This window comes from Magnolia sinica, chromosome 2 (assembly GCF_029962835.1).
Source record: "Magnolia sinica isolate HGM2019 chromosome 2, MsV1, whole genome shotgun sequence".
NCBI classification, from domain to species: domain Eukaryota; kingdom Viridiplantae; phylum Streptophyta; class Magnoliopsida; order Magnoliales; family Magnoliaceae; genus Magnolia; species Magnolia sinica.
Window position 1 is genome coordinate 22070033 of NC_080574.1, and position 17665 is coordinate 22087697.

Consider the following 17665-nt stretch of genomic DNA (forward strand, 5'->3'; position numbering starts at 1 on the left):
ACAACTCAGAGCTCGACGCTCACCTTTGCACGACACGTAGTCTAACGTGCGGTGCGCGAAAGCACAGCGGCATGCTGTGCACAGTGCATTGCACTGTATCGATGTTAGCAAGTTTCGTGGGTTTGATCATGGGGTATGTGTTATATCCAAATCGTCCATGCATTTGGCGAGCTCGTCTTAAGGCTTGAGACTAAAAATAAGACAGATCTAACTATCAAGTGGACCACACGAATTGTTTAATGGTAAAAATATTATCTCTGGTGCTATTTGTGGTGTGGTCTAGATGATCTTTGGATATTATTCATTTTTGGGTAATGCTCTATAATGATCTCTAAAAATATATGAACGGTGTAGATATAATAAATACATCACTGTGGGGCCCATATAACTTTGATCTCCTTTGAACCATTCATACAACTCGGAGCTCGAGGAGCGTCAGACGTTAGTACGTCTTCTAGGACGCAGATTTCAAAAGGCTTTGGCAGGAAGTTTCGGGTGAGGCCCACTACGATGTTCGTGAGAAATCAAATCTGTCCATCCGTTTTTCGATCTCATTTTAGGACACTTGAGAAAAAATAAGGTGGATCCAAAACTCAAATGGGCCACAAGAGATGAAAAAGTGAGGATTTAGTTTTCACCGTTGAAATATTTATATGGCCATCAAAGTTTTGTATCGGTCTAAGTTTTCGGTGTTTTCACTTCATCCCAGTGAAAATGACCTTATAAACAGTTTGGATGGCATATAAACATCAAGACAGAGCCTAGGAAAGTTTCAACGGTAGGAATTCCTTTTCCCACTATTTCATCTTGTATGGCCCAGTAGAGTTTTGGATCCTCCTAATTTTTCATCACATTTCTTAAAATGGACTCGAAAAATGAATGGACGGGTTGGATTTCTCATAAACATCATGGTGGACACTACCTTGCATCCCAGTGCAGGAACTTCCTGCGAAAGCCTTTCGCACGAAGTTTGCGTCCTCTCTCCGTCTTCACATGACACGTACCTCCAGCAGCTATATAGCCGGTGTGTGGTACTGAGAAAACTCTGTTGAGGAACACCATGAATGCATATTGTTTATCTACACCGGATCAGATAGGTCCGAATCCATTCGGATCGGGTTTTCGGATCGGATCGATCCGGATAGACCACTATTCGAACCTGACCCGAAAAACCATCGGATCTTAATGGTCCCACTTGATTCGCACAGATCAAGGCCATCAGTTCGGTTCAGAACAGGTCAGATTGGGTCTGATCGGGTCGGATCCACCGGATCGGGTCAGACATGCCCATCTCTAGTTGGACGGGCAGCAACTATATAATCAGATATGCCTAGTTGAAAATTTTTAGATCAACAGATATTTTAAAATTAGATTTGCATTTCCGTAAACATCAGCGGGTTCAAACATTTTTTTTAAAATCAAATATGCATAGTCTAAACTAATCACCAGCAACATTCATATTCTCCACGCAGATATGCATACCGAATACAGTCAGTAGTTTCAACCCTTTAAAATCAGAGAAAGATGGTTTATAAAATCAATAACAACCACCACTTTGTCCTCTCTTATATTCATAATAATTAAAATAATTAGCAGCAACAGCCATAACTGTTGGAAATCAGATTTCATAAAATTAAGAAATTTCTGTCTGTAGCGGATTAAATCAGTAGATACAACCACATTCAACTCAGATGTGCATATCTAATAATCATAGACCAAAACTCTATTTCATGTATTTTGTAATTATCAGCACGTGAGATCATTTTCATGGCTATCAGATGCATAGTTGAAACAAAGCGCAGCATTAATAATGATTACAAACAGATATGCATATTTTACATATATCAGCAGTATCTTCTAATTTTTTTCATCAGATTTTAATAGATTAGATAATCAGCAGTATCTACAATAGGGGATGACATTTACCCCAATATACGCCTCCTATACATCATCAGTGGCGACAACCATATTCAAATCGGCATTCCAGCCAAAACCACTAGCATTCAACATATCTTTCACAGCCCACTAAAATTTTTTTAGAGTGCGGAGATGGTTAGATATATGTTTGTTCTCTAGTTCGACTCCATATCTGTTAATGATTTCAGTTATTATTGTCTTGTAAGCTTCAAGCTAGAATCTGCCGTCACTTTTCCAACCAAGATTTACCTGCTCCACCAATGCATTGACCAATACATTGTCCATAGCATCAGTCAACTGTATGCAAACAGATTTCTTGAGGCGTGCAATCCTTCGATTTTGCACTGTTGACAACATGGGTGATGGTGTTATTGGTAATTGTGTTGAGTTTTTTGTAGTCGGTGTTCCAAATATTTTGTTGGGTGATGACAGGGCCTTGTTGGGGGAGCCTTTACATTTGGAAGGAGAAGCAGTCACCTTCTTGTCTCGGGCTACCTTGCTGGAACTCCGTAGGAAATTCATTTTACCTACGCATTAGTAACAATCAATGAAAAGTAGTCTGACACGAACCAAGGTTAGACAAAAATGAAGGTGGATGAGGCATATCCATAAGGTTAAACAGTGCAACCTGATTAAACATAAAATATTAATTGTTAAGTTTCATGATATCCATGCAAAGGAAAAAGAAAAAAAGAAGATGATCCAAACATCCCAATAGCACACCAAAACATTGTTGTTTAAAATTATGTTGTTACACAAACAGCTTCATACATCAAATAAAAAAGGAAAATTTAACGCCGCTACTTAGTACGTGGAAGACTCATTCCATATCCTCTCCGTAATATCATTCTTTTTTTTTTACCTACTCCTCTCTCATGTGGTCTATCTGACAAGACAAAGTGCAATCTTCATCGGCATCATTGACCTTAATAGGCGTTGGCGATATGTCCTCACAATTGTCTCCACTATCCTCAACCGCTTCATTAAAAGCGTCTTTACCAAAAATACGAATGAAGTTATGCACGACACAGCAAGCTATAACAATTTTTTACTTATGTTATAAACTTGAACTGTGGTGTTATCCGTAGTATCAGGAATCGATCATTTAATAGACCGAAACACCGTTCGATAACATTTCGTAACTGGGCATAACGATAATTGAACAGTTCTTTCTTATTTACAGCTTTCCTTCCTATACGAAATTCATTCAAATGATATTGGATACCTCGATAAGGTACCATAAATACAGGAGAGTGGGCATATCCCGCATCCACAATATAATATTTTCCTATACAAAGCAATATATGAAAATTAAGTATGTAAACAATCGCATGCTACATGCGTACATGAATCAGCAATAGTCATTCATTACCATGAGATACTAGGAAACAATCAAGGCGATGAGTTAATACATTTTGCAATACACGAGCATCGAAGGCAGAACTATCCCAACCCGCTAGCACATATACGAATTTCATATCAAACATACAGGTTGCCATTACGTTTTAGGACAGAAAACCTTTTCGATTTCGAAATGTTGCACTTGCGTCTTTCGGCAAATAAGCAGGAATGTGGGTGTCATCGAGAACCCCAATGCAATCCTACAAGCAACATTCATATTACATTTTAGGTTCTTATTATACAAACATAAAAGTAATTGTATCATAATTACAACATTATGAGATTGTAATACCTGAAAGTAGGGGCTCCACATTAGATTATCGGATATTTCTTTTAGGGTATATAAACCCGGAAACCTGACATATTCCGGATAAAGACCAATTACAACATCAAGAACTCTATTGAAGTGTCGACTGACAGTTTCTCCAAATCGTGAAAACCGATGACCAATGACACGGTTTTTGCACATTGTGACCAATAGTATGAAGGAATATGATAACTTATTCATCTAAACTGCATCTTTTTCTATCACTCAGCAAATTTCTACCTCTTAAAAAAGAACATAACTCAAAATACTTATCGTGACTAATTCTTAGCTGTGCAAGACAGTCAACATCACTCTTACTTATAATTCCATTAACAAATCTATTTCTAGCTACATGATAATCTCGAGACAACGACTTCATACAGTAGCGGTGATAATATTCAGTAGCTCCCATAATACATGCAAAACCTGCAATTGCAGTTAGAGCAGCTGCAATTTTATTTTCATTTTAGTCACTATTGGATGAATCCTCGCGGCTAGAGTCACCACTACGAGACCCCATGACAGCAATGGGGAACTGACCTATTATTTTTTTCAAGTTTCGTTGCATTTACAGATGCAAATATCATTAAAATCCCAAATGTACAGCCACATTATGATATAATATGCAGGGTTTTTTTTCTTAACACACTACATCGATTACAAACATTATTGTGAATATATCGTAGCTCTATTTTCATCTATAACATGAAAACCATTTCCATATCAGACATAACACAGGATATAGACGAGAATAGTAATAAATATGATTTACAGACAGTTATGAAGTAACCAACAAAAATGTCATCTAATACAATCAGGGTCTATCATATTAGTAATAGCAACCACGACAATTAGGATAGGTTGACCAGTAAAACACGCACCTATAAATAGTTATATAATGCAATATACTGATTACTCTGAGGATAAGCACATATTCGAAACTCTACTGCACAAGAGGGATGCAAAAAAGACATCATAAATCTACAAATATTCATTGAACATGGCATTATGAAGATAACTCATAGTTAACAACGTATGAGTCTGACTATATATGATCAGATTTTAATCTGGCCACGAACATAGAAATATTCATAAAACTGAAATACTATCAGCGCATAGACTGATTTCATCAGACGTATATAGGGAAGATTTCAAATGGGAAGAAGCATGTTCGATATAGTATAAGACATTGTAACACAGACTTGCAGTGTTTACCTGGCCTAATAAACAAGAGTTGGACACAAGGCAAAAGGTAACCATTTAAGAATCGATTGTGAGAAGATGGAAGGCAACATAATGTTATATAGAGTTTCCAGAAATGGTTATGACGAGCAGTGCTGATCAGCACGCCCAATGTTGTTGACATGCACAGGTCATGTCGCATGTGGCAGTATAATGAATCTCTCTCTCCGGATACTCTGTAGATGCGCAGTATATCCGGAAGATTCAGATGCCAGGGAAATCTTGTTTTGGGTATCCTGCGCCTACTTGTCATCGTCGTATTCAAATATTTGGAAATGTGGTGAGTACAAGAGATAGAGAAATACAATCTCTGGATAACATCCACCTCGTCCAAACGTGAATAGTGACAGCTTTCTTCAAGCAAGAAGGTTGTATAATAGACCTTTTGTAAAGCATCAGTAAGGCTTACCCTGTAATTGCGAAATGACTCACATGATTTTTTGGATGGAAGGAGGACAGAGGAAGGGAAGCTTTAGGGATCTCCGATAAAAGCTACGTGAATCAGTGACAACACCCGATCTTGGAGGTCTGTAGCTAGGAGTACTGCACCAGGATCTCCCACATCCGATCGTAAGAGAAACAGGTGAAAACCCCGCTGTAGAGAAGGGGGGAGTAGGGCTTTCAAATTGTCCGCCGAACATGCTTTCGATGAAAGTTTTTTTTTTTCCAATCTCTACAATGTACAATGAAATCGAGCCGCGTGGATTTTGAAAATAGGTTCGGCGACGTACTCGGCCCGCCGACGTACCACGTGTGGACGTTTGGTTAGAGCTGCTGCATCATGTGAAATATATTATAATATACAATGTAGTGCAATGTGGGCCGCCATCCAAACACACCCTAATAGTGTTAATCCCATCAAATACAATTCCATACCATTTAATCCCAATGACCAAACAGGCCCTTATAAGACTACTGTCGGGCTTGGGCCCACCCAGGACCCTAATTGAGCCATTGCCACTAGGGCTGAAAGTTGGACAGGTTCAACCCGACCGACCAGGACCGACCCGACATTGGGTTGGGCTTGGGCAAGATATATCGTGTTTGGTCTTTGGCTTGGGCCATATAAACACCAACCCGATAAAACTTGGGTTGGGCTCGGGTTGAGGTTTTGGGTTGCCCGACCCAACCCAACCCAACCCAACCCAACCCAAACTAAACCCGATCAATATATAAGTTCCTTATAAATTAATTATAATCGATTGTTGATCGTCTGTGTTGAAGGCACACAGGAAATTCCAATGCCGTCGGGTTTCATTGGTCCAAGTCATTTCCAATGACTCGAGCTAACAAGATAGGTTGGATTTCTCTCTCCCAAATAGATTGCTTGATACACAATACAACTTTTAAAAGAGTACTTGTCCTTTATTTTAGCATGTTTGTTTAGAAAAAATAAACTTTTTTACTATAAATAACTACATATACAATTAATAAAACTATAGGTACAAAAAATAAGACTTGCATTGAAAATATAATAAACTAATGTAATAATGAAAGTATTAACATATATTTACCTGAACAAACCGGCCAACCCGACCGAGCCCGCCGGCGTTGGGCTTGGGTTGAGAATTCCCAAGAGGTTGGGTTAGGGTTGAGGATCCCCGACCCAATCCGCTGGACTCGACCCAACCCGCCGGACTTTCAGCCCTAATCGCCACCCCGGAACGGCTGGAGCCACCTCTTCCATGGCTCAGTTCTTGCACAGTTGCACCTTGATGGCACACCCACCGGGACTAGCTGAAACCATATTATCACGAGCACGTTTCAGACCGCTGCCATGTTAGGCATCACTATACTGGACCATTCACGTTCATTGAATATCTGTGATGGGACAATCCCAACTTTTCCATCACTGACCTGCAAAAACAGATAACCGTCCATTGGTCAGCAGCAACCCACCAGTGATGGCCGATGCGTCCCCAGCATCTCTCGTACTGGAAGAATCCACTCACGAATATGGGACTTTTCTCAGTTGACCGAGCACTGATTCTGCATTTCTCTTTTCAACCGTCTATCTGAGGGCCACAAACTGACAGGCTGAGATTTTTATATGGAGGAGATTTTGGGCCATGGTCCACTAGTGGGGATCTATTAACTAGTGGTCCAGATTACAAAGCGAAGATCTCCACATGTGAACATGCATTGCATGCCTGAGCGGGACACGTTCCTCAGTTCATTTTGATTATATGATCCCAACCTTTGATCAATGGTCTTTTCAGTCGAACAAAGATCATTGAATCCAAACTCAAGAAGATTTTGATGGTTTAGATTCATCCAAGTATGTTCCATGTACGGTAGATGAGTGCAGGTATTCGGATAACCATACACTGCAGGAGTACCCATGTATTTCTCCCGTCAATGGAGGAAGGCTGTCCGAAACCCGTTTCAATTATTCGTCTGACTACGGTGATAATTCAACACATTTTAAATTCGTAGTCATGTCTACCGTGGCAAACAGGTATAGACTATAGTAATATGCCAATTAAAATCATACCACCCACTTCCATTAGGCATATCTTAGCCGTCCAATTCTCTCATTTAATTTGATGAGCATTGCCCATTTTGTCTTCAAGTTCTCACCGGGTTACCGTTTCTTGGACACTTAGAATATTTTTAACATTTCAATTTAAAGGCTATGATTCATCCATGATGGACCCTATGATTTGGACGGCCTAGATCAACATTCAAATCTACCATGAGAACGATCAATTAGACACCACAAATTAAAAAGAATATGCTCAACAATCACCATAATCATACACCGAAAACTTAGGCACCAAGGAAATAGGGGCGCACCTCCCAAAAAACAACAGTCGTGGCCTCGTCGGTGCGCGACAGAACTTCGTTCTGCATCTTTCGCGCCTTACGATCAAGAGCGTGCCGCCGCCCATAGGGCCCCACATTCTGAGTGAATCGATGATCGGAACCGTTCATGTTATGGTACATTCAATGAAGATTATTTTAGGTAAGTTAAGCTAGATTGCAAGGTCATTGTTTGTAGCTGAACTTAGAACCATGAAATTAAAATTTTCAATGGATAACATTCAAATCTAAAATTCAAAGGTTAGGATTACCAGTGAAGCGTTACTACGATAGGGTACGTTACTATTGGTAGTAAAGAGAATATGGACGGTTCAAATCATCGGACCATCTCATCTTGAATCGCGACGGACAAACAAACCCAGGCGAGACTTTATTTAGCGCCGGATGAAAAAGGTAAGTTAATCTTCACCGTACATATGGCACAGTGTCAAACATGGATGGTTAATATTGCTTGATCAGTGTAATTTTAGATATATGTTCCATCCACGATGGGCCGGACGCGGATTGTGTCCTACCCCCGCTCGTCCCCAGCTGGGAACGGGCAGTGGCTCCTAGTGGCCACCGTGATGTATGGGTCTTATCCACACTGTTCATCCATTTTTCCGTATCATTTTAGGAACTAATCCCAAAACTGAGGCAGATTCAAGATACTAGTGGACCACATAGTTAGAATTAAACTTTTACAGTTGAAAACTTATTGGGGGCTACAGAAGTTATGGATCGAGCTGATATTTCTGTTTTCCATTCATCTAGGTCTATGCAACATTATGAATAGTTTGGATGGTAATTAAGAATCACAGTGGGCCCAAGGAGAGTTTCAACGGTAAACGTCCTTATCACCTCTGCTTCCTGTGGTGTGGTCCACTTGATATTTAGATATTCCTAAAATTTTGTCCTATTCTATAAAATTACACTTAGAAATGGATGAACGGTGTGGATAAAATCCATATATCACGGTTGCCACTCGGAGCCCCTGCCCGTTCCCTTCTGGAGACAGGCGGGGTTAGGACGCAATCCGCGTTCTTTGAAAAAATGGTGTTAAATTGGTTTTTAAAAAATAAAAAAATAATAAAATAAAATCTCTGAGGTGGTCTGATTGATGATACGCGGGCTTTTAGAAATTGCGTCCAAGTGTCATACAAGTTAAATTAAACCGTCCAAATTATTTCCAAAGATCAGATATATCATGGACCAAAAGCTACACCTTATTTTATAATTTAGAATTTTAGATTGGTGGACATTTATTGGACGGTTAAAACTGAAAATATACAATGGTCTATCACACTGCCAAAATATCAAATGACTACCCGCGGTCTGTCTTGACTGACTCCCTCTCCCTCTCTCCCTCTCCCATTGCAGCAGCAGCAGCAAAGGAAGAGAAGAAGAGAAGAGGCCATGACTCTCATCTCTCGATACATCTAATCACAGCCGTCGAATTATGCCTATAGATCTCATCTACCTTCTCCTCCTAGCCTTCCTCATCTGTACTTCCCCTTGCCCAGCGTCGTCATCATCATCATCCATAGACGAACCATCATCGTCATCATCTTGGTCCGACGAGAAGAACCTACTCGATCTGCTTCTCGAGCTCAAAAGCCGCACCGCAGGCCCCATCCTCACTCTTCCCCTCTTCTGCTCCATCCACACCCTCCATTCCTTCTCTTTCCAACGCCTCCGCCGCATCCGCATCCTGACCGTCCGTTTCAAACCCTTCGAAGCCTGATCGCATCGCCATCCCATCACCATCATCCACCGTCCGTTCCTGCAAAACCATGAGTTTCTTGAAACTTTCAGAGTTCTTCTATTTCCTGACGTTGTCCCGATGGATGCCCTGCAATGAGCTTCTAATGTCCCCGCCCGATCGGACGGTAGCGATGCCGTCGGCTGGTAAGGGGAGTGATGGGGGGAAGAGATGGGGATTCTTGCGGTGGCTGAGTTTTGACGCGCTGAAGAGCATTGTATTGCTTGGAATGGTATGGTCGCTGTTGATGTTTGTCGAGATCCGCTTCATACCATCATCGTCAATGTATCCTACTCTGCGCGTTGGCGATCGGATAATTGCTGAAAAGGTAAATGAACGGTTCCTGATGATCTTTTCTTTTCGTTTCTTTTTTTTTTTTTTTATTTCATTTGACAATGGAATTGATTAGGACAAAATAATAATAATAATAAAATCAGTAAGAGAATCATAGCAGAGGTAATTTTTGAATGTGGATTGAATGGTGATCGATGTATTTTGTATGAATTGATAGTGTTAATTTCAATAATTGTGTTCGGTTCAGTTAGCGGCGATTTGGAAGAGCTGTATCAGTGGTGGCCTATAAATAGACTTTTAACAAAGAAAATGGCTGGATATTCAGTGGTTGAGATCTTTAAATCTGAGAGATGTTTGGTTGATGGGCCATCTAACATGATACCCCTTGTACAGTGATTTGGATTGCTGAAATATGGGCCCCAGATATACAAACTGAAAGTCCGAATGTTCTTTACAAACCTTCAGTTGGAGCATTATATGATATCTCGTTCTAGGAAGGGGTGTATAGCTTTGCTGATTGGCTCGTTTATGGGTCATGCTTTAGTGTCATGAGGCGGATCCTAGTGGCTACTGTCATTGCTGTCATCAAGTGTTTGTATGAACCTAAATATCTGATCATTCTCCTCAAAATTTAACCCGTTTGTCTGTGTTATTTATTGCCCCAGGGGAGTTCAGTAGACACATGATTGATCTTTCACCCTATTCCATCAATCGGATGGCCGATAGATCTTGTTAGATTTGTTGTTTGGTGGATGGCCCACTTGAAGAATTTCGGCTAAAAAACATGCTACAATGTCACTTCTTGAAGATAGTTTACGCCTCTCAAATGGTACAACTGAGCTCTTGCTTACTGTCTCCAGAATTCAACAAAGCCTAGGCCCTCACAAAGTTTATATCTGGTTGCAGTACCAGAATAATGTCCGTAGTTGGTTTGTACTACAAAAAAGATAGACTATTGTCTTTTTAACCTTACTCAAGAAACAAGACAAATTTAAAGAGGAGAGAAAGAGTAAAGAAGATTTTTGATGCTCTTCAAATGGGCTAAGGGTCTGTTTGGATGCTTGTAAGTTCTTTAAGTGTAACATACTTATAGGTGAAAGAAAGTTACATGTAATTCTGTTTGGATGCTTGTAAGTTCTTTAAGTTTAACTTATGTATAGGAGAAAGAAAGTTATACGTAATTCTATTTGGATACAAGTTGTAACTTACTTATAGGTAATTTAGTTTTTGTATTTGGATAACATGTAACTTAGTTATAAGTAATAAGTTGTATATTCACACCAACCAGAGCTTGAAGTAGCGAATTGTTGAAAAATCAGATTGATACATAAAAAAGCTTTGATACAAATATTCCATTTTATTAAGCCCATGTAAATGAATAGTTTGTCTAATTCTTAGGCTAAATTAATCAACAGGTGGGCCATAAAAGTGGGCCCACGTTTTCGAAATGCTTCTAATGTGGATGCGGTGTGGTCCATGTGAGAGTTGGATGTTCCTAAATTTTTGGGTTGATCCCCTAAAATAATAATAAGAAATGGATGGATGACATGGATATAACACATAAATCATGGTGAGCCCCACCTAGCACCATCACTAGTAGTCACTTTTAGCTGACTACTGTGATTTGGCTGCCAACATGTTATGTGGGCCCTACCATGATGCATTTGTTTTATCCACGCCATCCATCCACTATTCCGGATCATTTTAAGGCATGAGCCCAAAAATGAGGTACATTCAAATCTTAAGTGGACCACATCATTGGAAATAGTGTTGATTGAATGCCCACCATTTAAAACTTCTAGTGGGCCACCAATGTTTTGGATCAAATTGATATTTTTTTCCCTTCATCCAAGTCTTTATGACCTAATTGATAGGTTGGATGTCAAACAAACATCACAGTGGGCCCTAGGAGTTTTTTAATGGACTTTCAATCATGACCATTTCCTTGTGGTGTGGTCCACCTGAGATTTAGATATGCCTCATTTTTTGAATTAAAGCTTAAAATAATCCGAAAGAATGGATGGACGACGTGGATAAAACACATACAAGATGGTGGGCTCCACTTAACACCAACCATTACCCATCCCTCCTAGCCAAACAACGTCCGTCAACTCCGACCCAAAGGAAAAAAGAAGAAGATAAACAAACCACCAAAAAAAAAAGGAAAAAGGGAGAGAATAAAAAAGAAAGGATTTTTCTTAAGGCAACCTTGTTAGAACCCGATGGAAGAGGGAGAAGGAGACTGAAAGAGGGATATGGAGATGCTGGAGGGGGAGAAGTTGTTTATATAATAAAAGGGCCACCAACCGGCTTTAATATAGTTGCGATTCTCCCCAATGGCAGCTTGGCAGCCTTTATTGCATCTGAATGCAGCCTCATAGCCTTCAATGGCCATTCAGCCTTCACTCGATCTGAATATAGGTAGGCTTATTCAATGCAAGCTGCAATTCTTTTCAGAAATTTTGATTTCAAAATTTCCAACCGTTACCTATATCAAAGATACGAGTAACTTAAAAAACGACTCAAGTGCTTGTATCATTTTTGCCTCTTTCTCCTATAAGAAAGTTAGAGGTTGAGAGAAAGTTACCTGTGACTTTCCTCCCCCAAACACTAACTGCAACAATCCCACCTGTAACTTTGTTACATTTTAGAAATGTTACAGGCATCCAAACGCCCCCCTAAGGTAGGGTTTATATAGGTTTTAGGTAACCTTTGGCGAAGAGTCATATTACGTGAATTAAATTAATGCAATAAATACATCCATGCATCCTTTGGTGAATACATGCATTTATAATTATGAAAGGATGCATCCTTTGGTGGATATATGTATATCTCATCATGTATGTTCATATACTTTATGGATGATACATGTGTGCACATTTAATTGAAACACAAGATACATGAGTGGCATACACTATATATCTGAAACATATATGCAACAGATCTCCTCATATGGCTGTCTTCTTGCTGCATTTTTGTACTTTAATGCATTGATTGCAACCATTAGCTTTGTTGTGTTTGGGCTAGCTGAGATGTGGAGCTCTATTGATCTCATTGCCAGCCATAGTGCTGGTTCAAAATTGTAAGTGTAATAATAGCTGCTAGAGATCATCAACCCGTTTTAAATTTGTGAAGTTTGATGTATGCAGTTTTTTTTTTTGAAGGATTTGATATTTGCAATGGATTGTCCAAAATCCTAGATTGTATGATCAAATTGAATTTTCTAGAGGGAATGCTATACGGATTTGATTTTGATCCTCCCAATTTGACAACATTCATGTACTATGTTTGAAAAATGATAGGCTCATGTGTAAGGGATGCTCATTTTCAAAGACTAACTAAAAATAAATAAAAAATCTATTTGCAATTAACATTCCTCTTTCAGGTTTCATATTACGTCAAAAGCCCTGCTGTCAATGATATAATACTTTTCAGAGCACCTACGGAGCTAGTGTTACAGGTTTGGTTGGTAAATTGAACTCGTATGTTTTTGCCTGTTTTATTGATGTTATGTTTAAATCTGATCCTTTTCTTTTTATTTTAAAATGTGTAGGATACGCGATTCAAGAAGGAAGATGTTTTCATTAAAAGAATCGTAGCAAAAGCTGGAGATATTGTTGAGGTACGCCTCGTGTAATATAAATATCTTAGCTTATGTCGCGATGTCCCATGTTCCTTGTATGTTTGCATAATTGTTATAGATGTAGCAACTAAGGATCTAAGGATAGGAATTTATGGTTTTTTTTTATATAAAAGGAGGACAAGAAAGAAAGAAATTTATGCATTCTGTATACTCTACCCTATTATAGCAAGATGTATACCAAATTAAAACAATAGCTTGAATCTTCTAATTTCTAATTCATCTGCACTGCAATTTTATATACAAATTGATATTGTAATTTTTATGTGAAATGATGTATATTATTTTATTTATCGCCCATGCATAATGTTATACATATATGCATGTTGTTGCATAAATAGAAGTATAAATCTCTACAATCTGAATATAGATTGACATTACAAGCTAATCTATGCTAGGCATATGGAACCAAAATAGTGATCAAGATTGCAGATGATTGATCATCAGGATAACAGAAAATGTAGGGGGCTGACAATTTAGTAACGTTGTGTTAAACAAGGCCTTCTGATTTTTATACAAATACATTAATCTTGTAAAACGTCTCTTAGTTTTTTTTAACAGAAACTACACTACGCAACCCATCTCCATGATATGATACAAATACAGACTGTTATTCCATGTGGGGAATATTGTAGTATGCAATCCATCTCCATTATGTCATAGGGTTTCAGAAAGTTTTCTTATTTTTCTTTCTTTCTTATCTTCTTTAAGATGTTGATGTTTCCCTTTCTAATCCGTCTTGTAGGTTCATCATGGGCTGCTCTATATTAATGGAATTGCCCGGATTGAAGATTTCATAGCAGAACGGCCAACTTATAGACTGAGTGCAACTGTGTGCCCCTATTTTCTTATCATGCTGTTTCCCGTCAAATTATCTATATTTTGGCTACCAGCAGAGCGTTTTCTTGAACAACATTTCGGAGTAGGCAAGGTTCTTGTCAGTTCTTAATGCAGAGTTCACCATCGCATGACAAAAAAGGGAGAGCGAGCGAGCGAGAGAGTGGGGAGCGAGAATGTAAGAGAATCAACCTTGTTGGCTCCATGTTGTTGACATCTGAGAGCTTCATGATATCACTGGGATTTTTGTCATGAGCCTCAGACGATGCGCAGTCTGCTTGGCCTGCCCCGCCATATCAGTTCTTTTCATTTGGGAACCTTTAAACAACTCATGCCATCATTCCATGTTATTTTGCTTGTGCAGATTGTGCCGAAAGATCATGTTTATGTGATGGGTGACCATCGCAACATCAGCTTTGATTCCCATTCTTGGTGAGCACTCTATTGCACTGTGAAAGATGACCTTAGTTTTATCATTTCTCGTTTAGCCAAACTCAGTTCTCTCATTGGCTTCTGATTACAGGGGACCTCTTCCTATCAGAAACATAGTAGGGAGATATGTCATGACTTGTTCAAGGCCATCACACCAGTGATTTCAAGTAGCAGGGAGCGGATTTGGTCAGGTTGGGGTCCCAAAAGAATTGGTTTGACTGCTTTTCTTCATTCATTCTCTTTTGTGATCAAGGCTGTGTTCTTTTCTTTCTTGTCTTCTTCTTCTTCTTCTTCTTTTTTCCTTTCTTCTGTGGATGCAGCCTCAGTTAGCTGCATTAAAAGGAAATGAACGCACTACCATCAGCTTGGTGTTTTGTATTTCCAGTGAGGAAGAAACCCCTCACATTGCAGTTACATTCCTTTCAAGTCTGACTTCATAGAGGCGTGATTATGGTTTTGAAGCCTAGTCCTTCAATATGGATGCTATATGATCATTTTAACTAGTTATTGCAGTTGGGCTCGACAGTTTCATCAAAATGCAAACTGATATTCAAGAGGCGCAATTATTTACTCTATTTGCAGGAACGATTTCATACTCCTGTGTCTTCTTATGCTGTTTATCAATTACAACTTCAGCTGCAGATCAGCACTTATGGATGCCAGTCCTAGAATTGTCTGTTGTTATAAAACTGCTGTAGTCGCCTGGTTGATTTGTGTTGACAGGAACCTTCCATTTTGCTTATTATCATCCTTGGATTTTCTTTCTTTTTGGTTACCTGATTTATTTATTTTAATCACTGGCATGTAGCTGCAATTCGTGTTTGCTCTGTTGTCTTGAGACAGGCTTGGTCAGAATGTTGAGGTTCAATAAGCATACCCATCCTCGTGCAAGTAGATGTGCCAATTTGGAATGTGGTGTCAGATCCGAGCTTTCCACCGGGTGGGCCACTGTTTAGATCCTCTGCCCCAAAAAAATCAGGCCTTTTCACTTTGGTGGGTTGTACTGTACAAAACCAATGGCTGTGAGTAGAGAGAACTATTTTGACAGCCATCTGTTTTATACTGGTAACCCATCCGAGATGGGAATCGGCCTGTTTCTTTAGTAAGAAGATCTAATCAATGTGGCCCAGCTGTTGGATATCTCAGATATGCCACGTGGGCTCATAGAACGTCTCCAGTATTTATGGGGATGCTTGGCCTGCATGTGAAATCAGCTCCGACCATACGATGTGTAATTACAAGGACCACGACAAACCAAAGTCCAGGAAACGGTTGGGCGAGAGACTCGATTATTACATGGCCCACCGTAATGATTATATGAAATCAACTTGCCCATTTATAATTCAGTTGGGTCACACTGGGAGAAACAGTTTGAAAGGTTTGAAAGGTGTGCATTGCCCTGTATGTTGTTTCTAATTTGTGTGGTCCACCTGAATCACGGATGGGACTTATTTTCTATCCCTCGACCTACCACCCCGTGACATGCCTGACCATCGGGGTGGATTTCACATGACCACCCCCCTTTTTTTCTCTCCAACAACCCTATCCTCCAACCTCCATTTCTCTCTCTTCCACCCCTCCAATCCAGTCAGAGGTTTGCAGGCCCACCGTGATCTATGGGTTTTATCCAGGCTGTCCATCCATTTTTCTAGATTATTTTAGGGTATGAGTCAAAAAAATGAGTCAGATCCAGAGATCAAGCGGACAACACCACGGGAAGCAGCGGTGATAATGACACTGACAGTTAGAAGCTTGATCCGAAACTTCTGCGGCTTCAATAAGTTTTCAATGATGGGTGTTCAATCCCCACTGTCTAGTCCACTTGAGCCTTGGATCTGCCTCATGTTTGGGCTCATAGCCTATAATAAAATGGATGGACAGCGTGGATAAAATCAATAGATCAAGGTGGGCCCCACAGAGCAGTGCCTGGACTATTTTGGCCCTTCATGGAACTGGGCCAGGTTTGGGCCATGTTGAACAAAACTGAGTTTGTGGATAACGCATTTGGTAGCATTCACAAATCAACGAGCATCCAACGCAGGTCATCATTCCCTTGCAATCTAATACATACAGAGTGGGCCCAAGCATATACATACTCTTTTTTTCTTTTTTGTCTTTTAACCGGGGGTCTTGGGAGGGAGAAGGATCATATGATCCTCGGCCCAATGGTATATATATAATATATTTTTCCATGGGGGCCCTGAGTATTTAATTTGTAAACAATAGGCTCATGGTTTGATCATCCAACGGTTCATCTGAGGGGCCTCATTTGAACATGGATCCAATAAAAATGGCCAAATTTTCAATCTGGGAAATTTTTGGGGGCATGGGTCACACTAGTGTGGCCCATCAGATCAACGCCCTGGATCACAAAACGTTGGCCCCATTAGCCCAAAATCAGCCAAGGCCCATAATTTTTATTTTCCCCAAAAGTACCTGCCAAACTGAGGCTAAGCAACGCACATCCTGAAAAAAGTCTTCAAAAATCTTTATCAAGACAAGAGATGACATATGAATGACAAGGCGTGCTCCACTGTCATGTTTGGGTGTAAGATGAAGTAAGGCTGGCAACTGAAAAATCTCAGGCGGATGCTATTCATTTTTAACTAAGAAACATCTTCGTCCACAGATATGCATAATAACACTATCGTCCACCCAAATATTGTACAAACGGGGTACATAGGTTCTGTGATCCAGATAATCAATCTCATGGGTCATCAAGCAGTTGATGGACCATGCCCGAAACATCTCCTCAATGAGAATATCCTAACCCACCAGTCAGCGGCCCCACACAGTCTCAAATGGGAGCAAACGAATTGTATGGCAAGGATGATCTTCTCATCTGAAAGTTTCGTGGTACTGATCAATGCAGTGGAACCCATTGACTGACTCAGGGGTCCACATCACAGATCCGCCCATCTATTCAGTGTAAATTGAGAACTTGGGCTTGGCCCCAGAATGCTTAGATCGAGCATCATATAATTCCTTCATATTCCAAGGGTTTTCTGCAATTGTGCATGCATGTTCACAC

The 17665-nt window shown here is 39.9% G+C and overlaps 1 protein-coding gene across 3 annotated transcripts; it reads left to right on the forward strand.

The window, feature by feature from the left end:
- Positions 1 to 9008: 9008 nt before the first annotated feature.
- On the forward strand, positions 9009 to 15399 carry LOC131236613 (chloroplast processing peptidase-like). Of its 3 annotated transcripts, XM_058233903.1 has the most exons (7): positions 9010 to 9759; positions 13111 to 13185; positions 13279 to 13347; positions 14111 to 14197; positions 14567 to 14634; positions 14726 to 14825; positions 14955 to 15399. In XM_058233903.1, exons 1-6 carry the CDS (start codon positions 9463 to 9465, stop codon positions 14793 to 14795), a joined length of 666 nt encoding a protein of 221 aa, XP_058089886.1. In that variant the 5' UTR covers positions 9010 to 9462; the 3' UTR covers positions 14796 to 14825; positions 14955 to 15399. The 3 variants fall into 3 exon arrangements, 2 of the variants coding, with proteins under 2 accessions (XP_058089887.1, XP_058089886.1); XM_058233904.1 differs by lacking the exon at positions 13111 to 13185 and having other exon boundaries at positions 9009 to 9759; XR_009166805.1 differs by lacking the exon at positions 14955 to 15399 and having other exon boundaries at positions 14111 to 14380; positions 14726 to 14798.
- The last annotated feature ends 2266 nt before the right edge of the window (positions 15400 to 17665 follow it).

What these genes read in the sequence shown, in the direction of transcription:
- LOC131236613 (XM_058233903.1), top strand. Translation starts at nt 9,463, where the DNA reads ATGAGTTTCTTGAAACTTTCAGAGTTCTTCTATTTCCTGACGTTGTCC. An exon ending in CTACGGAGCTAGTGTTACAG is followed by an intron (nt 13,186 to 13,278) that starts GTTTGGTTGGTA and finishes TAAAATGTGTAG; the next exon opens with GATACGCGATTCAAGAAGGA. An exon ending in CTTATAGACTGAGTGCAACT is followed by an intron (nt 14,198 to 14,566) that starts GTGTGCCCCTAT and finishes TTGCTTGTGCAG; the next exon opens with ATTGTGCCGAAAGATCATGT.